Source organism: Ictalurus punctatus, chromosome 29 (assembly GCF_001660625.3).
Source record: "Ictalurus punctatus breed USDA103 chromosome 29, Coco_2.0, whole genome shotgun sequence".
NCBI classification, from domain to species: Eukaryota; Metazoa; Chordata; class Actinopteri; order Siluriformes; family Ictaluridae; genus Ictalurus; species Ictalurus punctatus.
In genome coordinates, this window is record NC_030444.2 from 1,749,009 (window position 1) to 1,765,008 (window position 16,000).

Here is a 16,000-nt window from a genome sequence, read left to right on the forward strand (position 1 = left end):
TTTGAAAGTGTAATCATTATAAATAACAGTAGTTTAGAAAGACATTGGGATAGTTTATTTTTATTACACGTACAATAAAAAAAGAGCATCATGGATTAAATAGTATTTAACCGACATACTGTCATTTCTGAAACTTTTAAACATTTTAATATTATTTAAGCGCTGCTATTTTAACTAATATTAAAAGGACGAATGATTCAGTAATATTTTTTTCCCATTAGATTAATTAAATTTCATAATAGTTATGTCATTATGACACACACACGTCTCAGGGGTATGTAGTCGCGCGTACACACACACACACACTTATATATTCATTCATTGAAGTGATTCATTGATTCATTCATAAAAGTTATTCATTGATTCATTCATAAGAATGATTCAATGATTCATTCATTGATTACATTTTTATCCAATCATTGATCCATACAGATCAGTTAGTCGTCTCTCTCTCACGCACACACACTTATATATTCATTCATTGAAGTGATTCATTGACTCATTAAAGTGATTAATTGATTCATTCATAAAGGTGATTCAATGATTCATTCATAAAAGTGATTCAATGATTCATTCATAAAAGTGATTCAATGATTCATTCATTGATTAAATTTGTATCCAATTATTGATCCATACAGATCTGTTAGTCTTCGTCTCTCTTTCACACACACACGCACACACACACACGCCCGCACGCACACAATTTCATTCTTTTATCCAATCAGTCCATTTATTCATTGAGTCAATAAAGGCTCACTGGCACTCTTTCCTTTTGATATTTGATCTATCCATCCATCTATTCTTCTTTTTTATCAATCCATTCACTGTCATATATTATCTATTCATTCCTATTAATAATGAAATTCCTATTAAGGGGAAATTAATATACTGCTGACCTTCTAAGTAAGTATGTGTTTGTGTGTGTGTGTGTGGGGGGGGGGGGGGGGGGGGTGGCTACACGGTGCTTAAAGGTGTAAATGTGATCATTCTAACGTACGCACTGCATCATGACCCGCGATTCTTACAATAAAAAGAGAAGGGGGGGGTTGGGGGGTCGTTGGGGGTAACCAGGATAACAGAATGACAGTCAATTTAAAATACAAACAAAAACACTTGTTAAAGAATAAACACTCGAGCACTTAAGCAAATGTTTTGTGTCAGTGTGAAAATGCAGGTTAGGGAGGGTGTTGTTGTTGTTGTTGTTGTTTTGGCATTCAGGTGGAGATGGAGGAGCAGATTCTTTAAAACCTGAACTTCCAAGCCACAGCCAGTAATATTCAGTGACGGTGTTTATTCTTCCTCTGTCGGTGCATTACTGAACTCACTCCTGAGATAAACAGATCTGCTCAATCCACCGCGCGTGCAAGAAAGGGCTGCAGAGAGAAATATGGAGGAAGGAGAGAATTAAAGAAAAAGGGAAGGGAGGTGTCAGAGACAGTAAAGACAGAATAAGAGAAACGATGAAGGAAGGGAATGAGGTAGGAAAAGAGGGAAGGAAAAGAAACAGAACAGAATAGAGAGTGGGGGAAAGAAAAGGGGCAATCTGTAAAAAAAAAAAAAAAAAAAAAAAAGTTCCACCTTCCAAAGTCTTTTCCACCAGGCCACTCCTCTTTCATCTGATTGGTCAGCTCTGGTGGGAGCGGTGAACTCGTGTGAACTGGACAAGGTTGAGACGCAGAGCGCAGATCACATCCCTATCCCACATCTGCTCGCGCCCTCGGTGCACATGGCGCGCGCTCTGGGTTTGGTGGCTGCGGGCGCGTGCGTCCTCGCGCTCGTGGTAGCCTGGGTCTCGTACCGGCTGCTCCGGAACTTCCTGCGGATGTGGACCGAGCTGAAGCCCGTCCCGAGCATCGGTGTAGCCTACCCTCTCCTCGGGCACGCGCTCCAGCTCAAGACCAAAGCCGGAGGTGAGACACATCCCCAAACAAAAAACACAATAATGACGAATATTACAGCAAGCATACCAGCAAGTAGGTAAACAAGTAAACAAGCAAACAAGCAGATAAGTGTATAGGTAAGTAAATAAAGAGGTAGTGTAAATAAGAAAATAAATAAGTAGTGTAAATAATAAAATAACCAAGTATATAGGCAAGTAAACAAATAAGGCGTGTAAATAAGAAAATAAATAAGTATATAGGTAAGTAAATAAATAAGCAGTCTAAATAAATAAATAAATAGTGTAAATAAGACAATAAATAAGTATACAGGTAAGTAAATAAATAAGCAGTCTAAATAAATACATAAATAGTGTAAATAAGAAAATAAATAAATAAGTATATAGGTCAGTAAACAAAGAAGTAGTGTAAATAAGAAAATAAATAAGTATATAGGTAAGTAAATAAATAAGTAGTGTAAATAAGAAAATAAATAAGTATATAGGTAAGTAAATAAATAAGTAGTCTAAATAAGTAAATAAATAAGTAGTGTAAATAAGAAAATAAATAAGTATATAGGTAAGTAAATAAAAAAGTAGTCTAAATAAGTAAATAAATAAGTAGTGTAAATAAGAAAATAAATAAATAAGTATATAGGTAAATAAATAAATAAGCAGTCTAAATAAATAAATAAGTGTATAAGTAAGCCAATAAACACTCAAACAGAATCTTTTTGCTAGTCTGCTAATAGCAAATGTTTCCAATGACAAGATTTTAAAGTGTCCCTGATGTGTGGAACTAACTGGAAGATCAGTTTTATATTAGTTAATTTTTTTAAATGATAAATTACCACTAATATTTGTGTTAAATACAGTTCATGGTAAATGGCGCACTTATATACACTGTGTCTCATTCACCCATTCACACACACACTCACACACCAGTGGTAGCAGAGCTGCCACGCAAGGCGCTAACTTGCCGTCGGGAGAAACTCGGGGTTCAGTCTCTTACCCACGGACACTTCGGCACGTGGAGTCACGTGGGCCGGGGATCGAACCTCCAACCCTACGATTAGTGGACGACCCGCTCTACCACCTGATCCACAGCCGCTCTGTTTATAAAGTTTATAAAGCATTATACCGGTGTGTTAGAGTTTTTTTCTCAGGTGATCCAATACACGAATGAGTTTCGGGACGCTCCGCTGCTCATGCTGTGGATAGGACCTGTACCCTTCCTCTTACTCTACCACTCTGAGACGATTGAGGTACACTCACACACTCACACACACACACTTTTGCACAAACATGCTCCAACCAGTTTAACAGACATTTAAAGTGTATCTGCTTTAAGCACATTATATTCAGTTTTGTGCATAAGTATACACACCTGTTGAACGTTTCTAGAACAATGTTGAGATAATAAATCATGAATCTACACGAAATAACCCACGATACTGAAGTAAGAACTACGGCACAAGCACCATGGGTAACTCTCAGCATGATGCCACCACCACCATGCTTCACAGTGGGGATGGAGGTTCCCAGTTCCAGGGTGTAGCGCTACAAAATGTGGAAAGGTTCAAGGGCGGTAAAGGCTTATGTAAGTGCTTAGATGAGTAGCGACAGCTGCACTTTAAACGGGAATACTTACGCAAGGCTCTGTGTTTATGAGTTAAGTGGCGTTTATGTAACCTAATTGACTATTATCTTAATGCTGATACTAATTTAATCAACCACACCCGTTTTCACCCTGGTTAATGTGTCCGCTGTGTTCTCTCCCTGTTCAGCCGGTTCTGAATAACTCATTACACATGGACAAGGCTTATGCTTATAAGTTTTTGCACCCCTGGCTCGGAACCGGACTACTGACGAGGTACAAACCTGCAAGCAATAAAACTCATACTCCATCATACGAGCTTCCACTGTGATTTACTGAGACGAGATCCACACTAGTCGTTATTATTGGCTAATTATATATTATAATAAATGTACATAATATGTAATGGAGGGACGTTTTTGAACGACACTACATCAATAGCAGGACAAAAATGCATGTGTTGTAGTAGGAAAATAATCCACGACGGTGTGACGTGATGAAATGGACTTACACTTACCACCCTTAAGTTGTTCCCCCCCCCCAACAATTATATTTATTCATTTAGTTTTATCCGTTTGTGGTTACATTTAATGTTGCGGAATATCTACAAGGCTAGTTCGTTCTTGTTATCACTTACGTAAGAGCAGCTATAAACTGTCGTTTCCTCACCCTCTTATAATCTCTCTCTCTCTCAGTACGGGGGATAAATGGCGGCGCAGAAGAAAGCTCCTCACGCCCACCTTCCATTTCTCCATTCTGACCGACTTCCTGGAGGTGATGAACGAGCAGGCCGAGGTCCTCGTTGACAAACTTCACACGCAGGCAGGGAAAGGGCCCTTCGACTGCTTCAGCCACGTCACACTCTGCGCTCTCGATATCATCTGTGGTGTGTGTGTGTGTGTTTTCTTATGCTTTGTTATAGTTGTAATGTCCATATACCTACATATCAACTTCTCACAGCCACATTGGTAACATCCTAACTCTCATAACAGTGAAATGAACTTTAAATACGAACTAAAATGTTAGCCTCTCATTAGCTGCTGAAGGGAAAACAAGCTAGCATTAATCGCTAACTCAAACTTGCATGAGATCTGACAAATTGAGAAATGTCAACATTGCAGCAGTAGAAGAAAACGAAAGGGTTATGTGGCGCTACAACATTTAACTGCGACGTTAGATGCAAAATTTGCAGAAGCTAGCATAATCAGCATACACGGCTAATGTTAGCTTTCCCACCTTGCCCACAGTTACCTCAGAGAACATAGACACACAGAAATAGTTTCGTTATATGTAAAGTAATCAACAGACCCTGGATGCCAACTTAAATAACTAACTAAGCTAGCAGTTACAATTGCTAACAGCCATTTGAAAATAGCATTCATTTGACCTTCATGTTTGTTCAGTCCTGATGTTTACCTCAGAATTCTCAGCGAAGCAGTTCAAAGTCCATGTGAGAAAAAAAAAGCTACTTTATGGTTGATTCAGAGGTTTGTAGATTGTAAACAGATTGTGAAAAACCACACCTTATTCTCGCTCAAACAGTTTATGGCTAGTGATGATCCATTCACAAGTGAATCAACTCTTTGACTCTACGGGCCGGTTAGTGGTATTTTGTTAGTTATAGAAGGTAGAGTTAAATGAATCGAACAATTACAGTGATAGATAAGCAAAGATTAATAACTTTGGGCTGCTTCGAGAAAGAAAAAAAAGAAAAAAAATCCAACAAGCCTCTCGGAAACCGAAAGAGTCGACTCTCTTTGGTGAATCAGTGAGACTTAGTAAGTCTGACTTATTAAAAAGAGTCAGAATTCTCATCACTAGTTATTGCGATTGATTCACAGAAACAGCCATGGGGAAGAAGATCTACGCACAGAGCAACCACGACTCCGAGTATGTGCGCGCCGTGTATCGGTAAGTGTACATCGATGTTAGCTCTAGTTAGCGATTTCGCTATTTAGCAAATCTCCCCTGCTGTGGCACACCTGAATTCAAAAAACTTTCCTCAGTTACTCAATATACTACCCAATAATATTGAGTACCAAATATTAGCCAGCTAAATAGTATAGTTAATAGATACCTTTCCAGTAGTAGCTATCTTAGGTAGCCGGCGATCAGGCTAGCGAGCAGCTAGTTACCATCACGTAGACTGCGGTAAATAAAGAAAGTGTTTGCTTTACGCTAACTATTCTAACAAAATCTAATCAGAAAAAGAAACTGAGTCACGTCCGCTAGCCAGCTGGATAACTTTTGGTAAATTGTTATGATGTATTTGTGATCATTTACAGCCAGGAGTTAAGTTTGCTAGCACTTTAACTTAAGCTCCGGCCTTGTCGATAGCTGCAAAATCACTCTACGATGATTAAATCACGACTTGCTGTGTAAAAGCTATAGATACTTCTCTTTTAAATAACAGTGTCTCAATGACCTCTCAAACTGACACTGAAATCTGATTGGTCCAGGATGAGTGACCTCATCAGCAAGCGCCAGCGGATGCCGTGGTTCTGGCCGGACTTTGCGTTCCAGTACTTCGGCGATGGCAAAGAGCACGACCGCTGTCTGAAGATCCTGCACTCCTTCACCCAGAGTGTACGTATTTTTGGTCAATAGTTATGATGTCACAAATAGCATCCAACCAGCTCTGAGGTCTCACCGGTCCTTTTGATTGATTTGACACGTACGTAGGTCATTTGTGAGAGGGAGGCGTATGGACTCCACTACATGGACTACGACAGAGGATCGGATCAGACAAAGAAGAAGAGGCGGGCCTTCCTGGATATGCTGCTGAAGACGACGGACGAGGACGGGAACAAGATGACACACCAAGACATCCAGGAGGAAGTGGACACTTTTATGTTCGAGGTAACCGTTTCATACAGTCACAATGAACGACTTGGCGCTTTTTAGTATGAATGTACAGTCGAAAGAACATTATTGCTAGGCAACTGGGAAAATATGGAGCCAAGAATAAGCTAGCTTATAGCTAGCTAAGTCTATTTGAAGGCTGAGTGACCATGAAAGTGATACAAAACCATGCACAATATCCACATTTCTCTTAGATATATGTGTGTTCAAAACACTGTTTGACTATAAATAAACTGTAAATACGGTTTCCATCGGGCGCTAACCCAATACATGCGTTTCTGTCAAAATATTTGTTAGGTAAATGAGCAGCAGGTGAAACTGCTTATAAATGCACACGAACATTTATATTCATTTTGTTCATTATTAGTTCTAGTGATTTTGGCTAATCGACTACATTTGGGCTAAATTGAATTACTTTATTTGAAAGAAGCACATTGCAGTGTTTTAGAAATTAGGTGTTTTTGTCGCCCCCTGGTGGCAGGGTCATGACACTACAGCGGCTGGTATGAACTGGGCCATTCATCTGCTGGGGGCTCATCCTGACATACAGAGGAAAGTTCAGCAGGAACTGTATGAAGTATTCGGTGAGCTCTCTCTCTCTCTCTCTCTCTCACACACACACACACACACACACACACACTCTACAGTTATGTTCACGTATTTATCAGGAATATACTGTATGTATTGTGTATTTTTGTTTGCGTGTGTGTGTGTGTGTCAGGTGACTCTGACAGACCCATTACCACCGAGGACTTGAAGAAGCTGCGTTATCTGGAGTGTGTGATTAAAGAGGCGCTGCGTATCTTTCCGTCTGTGCCGTTCTTTGCTCGCAGCATCTGTGAAGACACAAAGATCAGTGAGTCTCTCTTTCTCTCTCGCTCTCTCTCTCTCTCACACACACACACACACTCACATACACACAAATTTGCTCACTCATTTACTCACTTACAATCCTCCAAGATATAAGATTCATAATATTTTTTTTTTTAGATATTTATGCATAAGATGATGACCGATTGATTCACTGATTCATTCCTTAATTGATTCATTCTTTTATCTCTTTCTCAGTCCATTTATTTATTGTTTGATCCATTGCTTTAGTTATTGGTTCAGTGAACAGTTCATTCTCTTACTGATCCATGCATATTCATCGAGAGATCCGTCGACTGACCGATTCGTTTACCCAGTGATTCATCCGTTGATTCGTTGATTGATTTATTGATATTTGATATTTCTTTAACTGTCCATTCATCATCATCGTTTATCCATCGTTTATCATTCATACTGATTATGAAATTCCTACTAATGTGGAAATTATGATAAACTGCTGACCTGGTAAGTGTGTGTGTGTGTGTGTGTGTAGACGGCTACAAAGTGCCTAAAGGTGTAAATGTGATCATACTGACGTACGCGCTGCACCGTGACCCGCGAGTCTTCCCCGAGCCCGAGGAGTTTCGTCCCGAGCGCTTCCTGCCCGAGAACACGGTGGGACGAAACCCGTACTGCTACATCCCCTTCTCTGCAGGCCTGCGCAACTGCATCGGTCTCTCTCTCACACACTCGTAACCGGAAATGTTCGAATATTACGACAGTGCTGTTGAACTAGCGCACTGACAGCTGTTTTGGGTGTGTGTGTGTGTGTGTGTGTGTGTGTGTGTAGGTCAGCGTTTTGCTCAGATGGAGGAGAAGGTGATCCTGGCCTCCATCTTGCGCTCCTTCAACATCGTGTCGTGTCAGAAGAGAGACGAGCTGAAGCCACTGGGAGACCTCATCCTCAGACCTGAGCAGGGCATCTGGATCACGCTGGAGAAGAGACGCCGCTAACACACACACACACACACACACACGATAGGTGCTATTAAGAGATGAGCTTAAAGGGTGGCAGTAAAACCAATATTCTTATCCTATCGTTGATATGGAAGATAACCACACCTATACTTTAGCCCTCGTGTACTTTGGTTTGGGTTTGGGAGGGGGCGGAGTCATCCCTGAAGAGACCACTCCCATTAGGATAGATGTGTTTTATGATCATAGGATAAACGGGATCAATCAAAAGTGTTTTCATTCACGTTCGTTCTCCAAATGTAGGAACCCTTTTCGATCTTTCCACTAAAAGTGATTAGCCTCCATGCGAAGGATTTTCTTAATGATTTACCGAAAATGTTACTTAAATTCAAAAATAAATAAATAAATTAATTAATTACTAACTTTCAGTCTGTAATTTGAGTAGTAACGCTGTGATCAAATAAAGTAAACAAACATCTAACGCAAGCTTACTTTTCTTCTTCCCGTGAGCTTTACGAAATTCAGATGATGCAACTTCCTGCTGAACATGTGACTCTTTGAATGGATTCAATAAATGAATAAATAAATCAATAAATAAACTATTATGGGATAAAAACCGAATCTCAAACATTTCCCCGGTGCTCCAGGATTTCGCCGTCGCAGAAATGAACGCGAAATCGAGCGAGCGCCGCGATATTCGGAGGAACGTACGGTTTTTGAGATTTTTCCGTAGATTCGGGCCGAGAAGCGTCACGTGACGGCGTCAGACCCCGCGTTCGGCCGAAGCCCTCTTCGATTCACACGCGTCGAACACGAGTACAGCTAAAAACGGTCTCGTTTACGAACGAGCGCGGAACAGTTTCCCGCGATTGTGATTTCGCAGATTCGTGCAGTCTTCCGTAAAAAAAACAACAACAACAACAACAAAATAAAAGCACAAAACCTCTGTAAAATCCTGCGTGGACTGAATTAGGACCGCTAATTACCGAAATAATTAATGACATAATAAATTGTGTAATTAATCACAGAATTTGAATGAAACGAGACCATTTTTATATATATATATATATATATATATATATATTTGTGAAAAACTTAACTTTCACGCAGAGATTCAATTTCTAGTCACCAAACACACACACACACACACACATCTACCTTCCTCCCACCTGCCAAGAGCAAACCAGTGGTTTCTTCTCACACCGATGGAAAACACTCTCACTCTCTCTCTCTCTCTCTCCATCGTGACACTTCCTCCGGGCGTTTGGAGAAGATTCTCCGCAAACTTTTAAACTTCTTTTGTAACTTCTTTTAAAACTTGGACTGGACTTCGTCCTAACTGTCCGTCTGCGCGCTCTCCTGACCGAGATACGCGTACACGCAATTATACCGCTATCAGTCAGAATCAGGCGTGATTGATGGTTCAGCCAACACACACTTCACCGCACACGGGACTGAACCGGACGAGCGATAAGCCATCGGATTGAAGTTAAAGAACGAAACAGTAGAGTGAACCTTTTATTTATTTATTTATTTATTTATTTGAACTAAATAGTCTCCAGGCGATCGTTAAAATGAAAGTTAAAACAAGTTCCTTCGATTAGCAAAGATTAGTTACACTTCAAAACGCTCACGGTGAGGTAAGCGTGCTAATTAGCTAAGCGTTTATTTGCTAACGTTATTCTTTGCTGTTTTTAAATTTACCTGGCTAGTAATATAAGCTTAGCTAGCTAATGTAGGACAAGCTGTTGAGCTAGCGATGGTAGTTAAATGACTAGCTTGCTAAGTAGGTCAGCTCAATACGCGCTACGAGAGAGAAAACTATCTTTGTTCTTACTGTATAAGCCGACTAGAATCTGAGAACCGGTTGTGATTAACGATTCGCTTCACTTCATCGCGCGGGTCGTGACGCGAGGAGCGCCAAGGCATCGGAGTTTATTCTGTAAACAAAATGAGAGACGTGCTTCGAAGCACACGATCCTCCGTGACGTTTATTCAAAGTTATTTATGTGGATAAGGGGAAGGATTTATAAGAAATGCAAGCCAGGCTGTGTGTGCGAAATGATTCAGAAAAAAATCTAAAAGTTTTCATTAAATCAAGAATTTTCCTTTTACCTCAAATATAATCGATCATCCAGGACAGGTTTGGTGTTTTTTTTTAATTTTATTTATTCATTTAAATTCATTCATTTCCAGTACAATTTAACATCACCCAAAGTCTACAAACATAAACAAGCCTTAAACCGTGTAGCTAAACACGTAGCATTATGGAGGCGGCCATCTTGGAGTCGCTATTTACCGAAAGATAAGCGGTGAAAACGCTAGAAAGGTCAAAGTTTGTGAAACCTTCTGGAGTCGTTCAAGAGGAGGACTTTCATAACGACGGAATGATGTCACAAATGAGCAAGAAAAACGTTTGAGTGAGAGAGAGAGAGAGAGAGAGAGATAATGAGCTGAAGAGGAGGATAAAGAGAACCATTTCTGATGAGGTCATCTGGGTGCAGCACTGAGAGGAGAGGTGGAGAGATAAAGAGAAAGAGAAAATATATAAAGGAGAGGTCAATAGAGGAGAGGACAGAGCACACACTGGACACACACACACACACACACACACACACACAAAATGACAATAACCAGAGACTGAAAGAGACTCAAGGTTGACACAAAAGTTGTGTGTGTGTGAACGAGAACTTTGATATTCACCATTTGATCTTTAGATAGCTGGCCAATCAGAGACCTTAGATCGCTCAAGGCCACGCCCTCGGCTGCCAATCACTGGAAGTCACCGGATAAACACTTTTTAATGAGATGATTAATTATAGAAGTGCTCCGGGCCACAAAACTTCAGGCACACACACACACACACACACACACACACATTATCTAAAAAGAACATTAGCATTTTTAACACTAGGTTCCTGCATTGCTAACGCACTGTATGAAGAGCTCGTTCCTCTGAGGAAAAACACAACGTTCCTGACCATTTTTTTCTCCCATTTGCAGTCATTGTGTCTTATTTCGACTGTATAACACACTTTACAGCTATGCGCTAGCTAGCTAAGCTGTCATTAGCTACTCTATGCTAAGTGTCCATATTTCCTGGTTGCTTAGTACCAACATTCTGCATGTCTTGTCATTCACAAGTTTAATGAGAACACCCCAATAGTTTGGTTAATCAGTGTTTTTTGTTCGTTTGTTCGTTGTTGTTGTTTTGTTATGTTACGTTACGTTAGCTAGCTGCGGTGTTTTGCATAAATCTGTTCTGTTTATTCGTACTCTGTACTCAGTACGGATATATTTCGGATCGTCAGTAGCCTCAGTTGAACGTAAGAACGTAAACGTAGTTACTGTACTCTACAGTATGCTTTCATTACATGTTAGCTACATTAGCTTTGTAGCGCCGGTGTTGAACTAAAGAAGCGAACGTCGCACACCGAACATGTCCCGTTGATAGAGTAGAATATCTGGAGAGAAAGTAAAAGGGTGGACGTTTTGATTTCTTTGGGCGATCTAATTAGATGAAAAACATGGACTTTCAAAAGACCGCCTGCTTTCGCCCGGTTTTTCTCTACTAATCATTCTTTTTAATCCCCGTCCAAACTTTGATTCATTTTTAATAAGCAGACCTCTGGCTTTGTTAATGTTTGTGTGTGCGGACCAGATGGCTTCCAGAGGGCCACGTACTCAAGGAATGCGTCTACCAGCTAGGAGATGATTTTACAGACATCTTCAACACGTCCCTTGAGCAGGCGGGCAGACGTCCCTGAGTGCTTTCAATCCAACCCAATCACCCCGGTGCTTAAGAAATCTCCAGTGGCATGCCTCAGTGATGACCGCCCTGTCGCACTCGCCCCGTGATCATGAAGTGTTTCGAAAGACTGGTCACGGCTCACCTCAAAGCACTCATCCCACCCACACTTGACCCTCGACAATATGCGTACAGGTATAACCGCTCCACATCTGGCTCTCTCACACCTGGAAAACAAAGATTCATATGTTACCGTAGAACGCTGGTTTCTTCAGATGTGTCATTGGAAACTGCTCAACATCTGACAGGAAAGCCACGGCACAGCGCATCACTGGTACCAACCTTCCTGGCATTAAGGACGTTTACACCTCCATGAGGAAGGTTTCACCCCTTTCACCCATCCTACTACTGGTTTAAGAAGCCCCTCCCATCCGGGAAGAGGCAAAGTAGTATTCAGGCCAGAACGTCCATTTTAGCGCTTAGCAAAAAAACATGGCCGCTTAAAAATATCTACTGGTTTCTCGTGTGTTCCAAAAAAAAAAGGTCAAATGAGCTGTTGTGCTAATTAGGCTACCTAGTGTACTGCAGAACTGTGTGTCTTTAGACGCGAAGAAAATTCTGCTAAATCAAGCTTCTCTCATCCTCAGGTTCATTCTCTTTCTCTCGCTTACGTATTTTCTCAGTCTTTCCTCACGTCCTACTCGATCGAAATGCTAAAGCTATCGCTACGATCCTCAGCTGTAAGATACAGCGCCAAAGCAGGAGATCGCCTAGCTAAACGCGCTAAGTGTTCCGTCACGTACGAGGTAATGCCGTTAGAGAACATATCTGCTGGAGTGTTTTCAAAAGTATTTCACTCCAGGAACATGAGCCGTTGTGCTAATTAGCCCAAGAGTCATTTGCTCTTCAGTAACCAGTTGAACTATTGAGGTCAATCTTACTGGAATGTTTATAAAAATAAAAAAGAAAAAGTCTGGGAAGCCCACCAAGGAGGCCAAATTTAATTGTCAGAAGTAAAGCGCCTAGCTGCTGCTCTTCCGATGTCAATCTGCCCGTGTTTAATCCCAGGAGGCTGAAGCGTGCAGCATTGGGTTTTAGCAAGCATGTTGTTTCAGGCCCGGGGCCAATCCGACGGCCTCCTGCAGAGCTTGACTGAGCGAGATCGCTGAACAAATTACAGCCGCACGGGTTCCAAATCGCTGCGGCGTGGACTCCCGCTGAGAGGCGCGAGCTCAATTTACAGAGAAGTCAAATAAGCTATGGAGCTATGGGGGGGGGGGGGGGGGTAATGGATCACAGAGTTTCAGGGAAAACTTTCAGCTGAGAGTTGAGCAATGCAGACTATTCTGAGAATAATTTAGCTAAAAATGCTAAACGCTGACACTGCTAGCTTACAGTCAAAGCTAGCTCATAGTTTTGGGGATTCAACTGTTAGCATACTTTCCTTGTTTGTTACATTTTCCGTCATGTTAGCGCTTTGAAGTTACGAGCGTGTATGAGGTGAACGCTAAGCTAATACAAAGAATAAAGAATACTGTGTCACGTCATCATTTGCTCGCTGTGACCTCAAGGCACAAGTTTTAAGGATAACTTAGCTAAACAGTGCTAATGATTAGCTTACATCCACATTAGCATTTAGTAAACCCTTTTTTTGGGAGGTGTTTCTTCACAGTTTTCACAATGTTTCTGTCATCAGCTGTCGCGGTTTCCCATGGCCGACCGGTTCGGTGTCTGTTGCTCAGTACATCAGAGGTTTCTTTCTTTTTCAGGACATTCCAAATTGTTGTATCAGCTACGCCCGATGTTTATGCGATGCCTCTGATTGATTTTCCCGCTTTTCTCCCATAGACAGCTCTCTGGTCTTCATGTTGGTTTATCCTTTTTAACAACACATGCAGTCTTCACAAGTGAAACCCGAAGGCTAGAACCATGAGTAGACGTTCAGAGCTATTTATTGACGTAGTTCTTTTGTACACTCTTCTGGCCACAAGCTTCAGGATCGTATCGGCTGATCCTGCTTCTACGAGCATGTGCTTCTGTCCTGGGATTTGAACCGATTCGAAAGCGTGGAACCTTATCTAAAAGCTACTACCGGTTTCGAATAACTAAATAAAACGCATTGTATAAAAGTTATGGCACCCTGAAAGTAACATACTGTACTGTGCTACTGTACATATTATTTTTATTCAGTCATCCTACTGGAATGTTTGTGATGTCTGGAATGTCTCTTTCCTTTTACCCAACCAGTGTGTGTCTTTCTGTCCCGTCACGTCTGTTAACATCCCTCGAGACGCCGAGGGATCACACGATGTTGCCTTAGGCTTAGGTTTCGACACCTTAGGTTTGCCTTCAGGTTTCTACACCCACACAGCGTATACCTCAGTATGCATTATTAAAAACGCCTGTGGTCATTCAAAGGCGCAGAAACGCGAGACACACAGTTTTTATTCGCTTTACACGACAACCCCCCCCCCCACACACACACACACACACCCACGTCTTTATTTGAGACAGGAAATTGAGTTTGTCCTAATTAACATTCTCTTTTGAAGCCCGCTGACCGTCTCCGCATCGCTGAACTGCTCAACACACCAATTACGCGTTTTAAAATTAGGTTTCTCGTTTTCATTTAAATTCCAATTTGGCGTGCAGAGAAACGATTACAGAAAACTTTCCGACCGTTCAGGAAATTCATTTTCAAAGTAAGTTTAAAAAAAAAAAAAAGAGGGGAGGGGCTTATGACACCTGTTTTGGAAAGACGTGAGGAAAGAATATCTGTGAAAAATTGACTACATTTGACAGTTAACCGAGTTTTTTTTTCTTCTAAGATTAAATCAGTGAAGGAGTTTACACTTTAAAGAAAAGAAAAGCAGCAAAATACTGAAAAAAAAAGATTTAAAAATATATATTCTGTAGCATTCGACTTCTACGCTACTATTACATGATAGCTGACTTTATTCTGCTAGGTAGTTAGCATGCTAGCTGGTTGGCACGCCAACTTAATGCTTTAAATATATAACATTTTACTACATTTAAATCGATCCTTGTTACTTAATTTCCTCCGTTTGAGAACTTCATAAACTAGCTAGTCACCAAGCTGGAAAATGAACACGCTAGCTAATAGCATGTTAGACACATAGCAAGCTAGGCTTTGGGACACATCCACAGTGTGATGTTATAGAGAGACGAGACACATGATGGTGGTGTGTGGTTTGGGGACATGTCCATAATGGACCTCTGATGGTGTTTATGTGGCCTTTATGTATAGTGAATACAGCGTGTGGTTTGAGACACGGCCACAGAGGACTAAACTGATTATTCAGTGTAATGAATATCAGTAGGCCTTCATTTCAGATTTAGCTAGGTTCTTAGTCATAGTCGTTAAGCGTTATTGTCCCCACTGCTTCCCAAATACTTTTCTATTAGTCTACATGGGCAGGATGGAGTGTATTCCCGCAACATTCTCACCACTAATCATACAGTAAAAGAACACAAAACCACACGTCCGCTCATCTCTCCGTGTGCGATTATACCTCATTCCGATTTTCAACGTCATCACGTGAATTACAAGAATAATACTGTAAGATCGGTAAAATCTTGATGTTATTACCTCCCATGATGAAAGCGGCTCTAATCTGCGTCTGATCACAGGAAATGATCTAAACGCGTCACTTTGTGTAGGGCTTTGTTATCATTATCTTTATGATGATTATTAAGGTTATTATGGCTTACAAAACACCCCCGTACAGAGCATGGCCATTACACGGCTGTGTTCCGAATCACGGACGCGTGGATCTACGTCATCTGATTACGTAGGACACAGACAGCGAAACAGATCAGATAATGAATTTGCAGTTGAGCTGAAAGCATTCGTGCCTCTCATTTCTTTTTTATTGGAACTGTTTGGGTTTGGGGGACGTCAACAGTCGAAGAACCGAGAGGAAGGTTGAGAAGCTTTTTGAGAAGATCTGCGGGGTCAGGCTGTGCGTGTGTGTGTGTGTATACGCGAGGGAATTGCCTGATCACCAGATTAGCAGAGACATAAAGAAAGGACGGACTGTACAGCTCTCAGGATGTTGGAAAACATGACACTGCGGTCACAACTCACAAACATTCAGCGTGCCTTGGTACA

At 41.2% G+C, this 16,000-nt stretch overlaps 1 protein-coding gene across 1 annotated transcript; it reads left to right on the plus strand.

Moving 5' to 3' along the window:
* The first annotated feature begins 1,653 nt into the window (after positions 1-1,653).
* Positions 1,654-8,601, plus strand: LOC108260937 (cytochrome P450 4V2). Its single transcript, XM_017461670.3, has 11 exons — positions 1,654-1,910; positions 3,029-3,141; positions 3,664-3,749; positions 4,169-4,359; positions 5,315-5,384; positions 5,933-6,059; positions 6,156-6,332; positions 6,817-6,919; positions 7,057-7,191; positions 7,699-7,878; positions 7,996-8,601. The coding sequence occupies exons 1-11, from the start codon at positions 1,727-1,729 to the stop codon at positions 8,157-8,159; spliced, it is 1,530 nt and encodes a 509-aa protein (XP_017317159.1). The 5' UTR covers positions 1,654-1,726; the 3' UTR covers positions 8,160-8,601.
* The last annotated feature ends 7,399 nt before the right edge of the window (positions 8,602-16,000 follow it).

Coding starts and splice junctions, on each gene's coding strand:
- LOC108260937 (XM_017461670.3), top strand. CDS start 1,727: ATGGCGCGCGCTCTGGGTTTGGTGGCTGCGGGCGCGTGCGTCCTCGCG. Junction 5,385..5,932: donor TATGTGCGCGCCGTGTATCG/GTAAGTGTACAT, acceptor TGATTGGTCCAG/GATGAGTGACCTCATCAGCA. Junction 6,060..6,155: donor TGCACTCCTTCACCCAGAGT/GTACGTATTTTT, acceptor ACACGTACGTAG/GTCATTTGTGAGAGGGAGGC.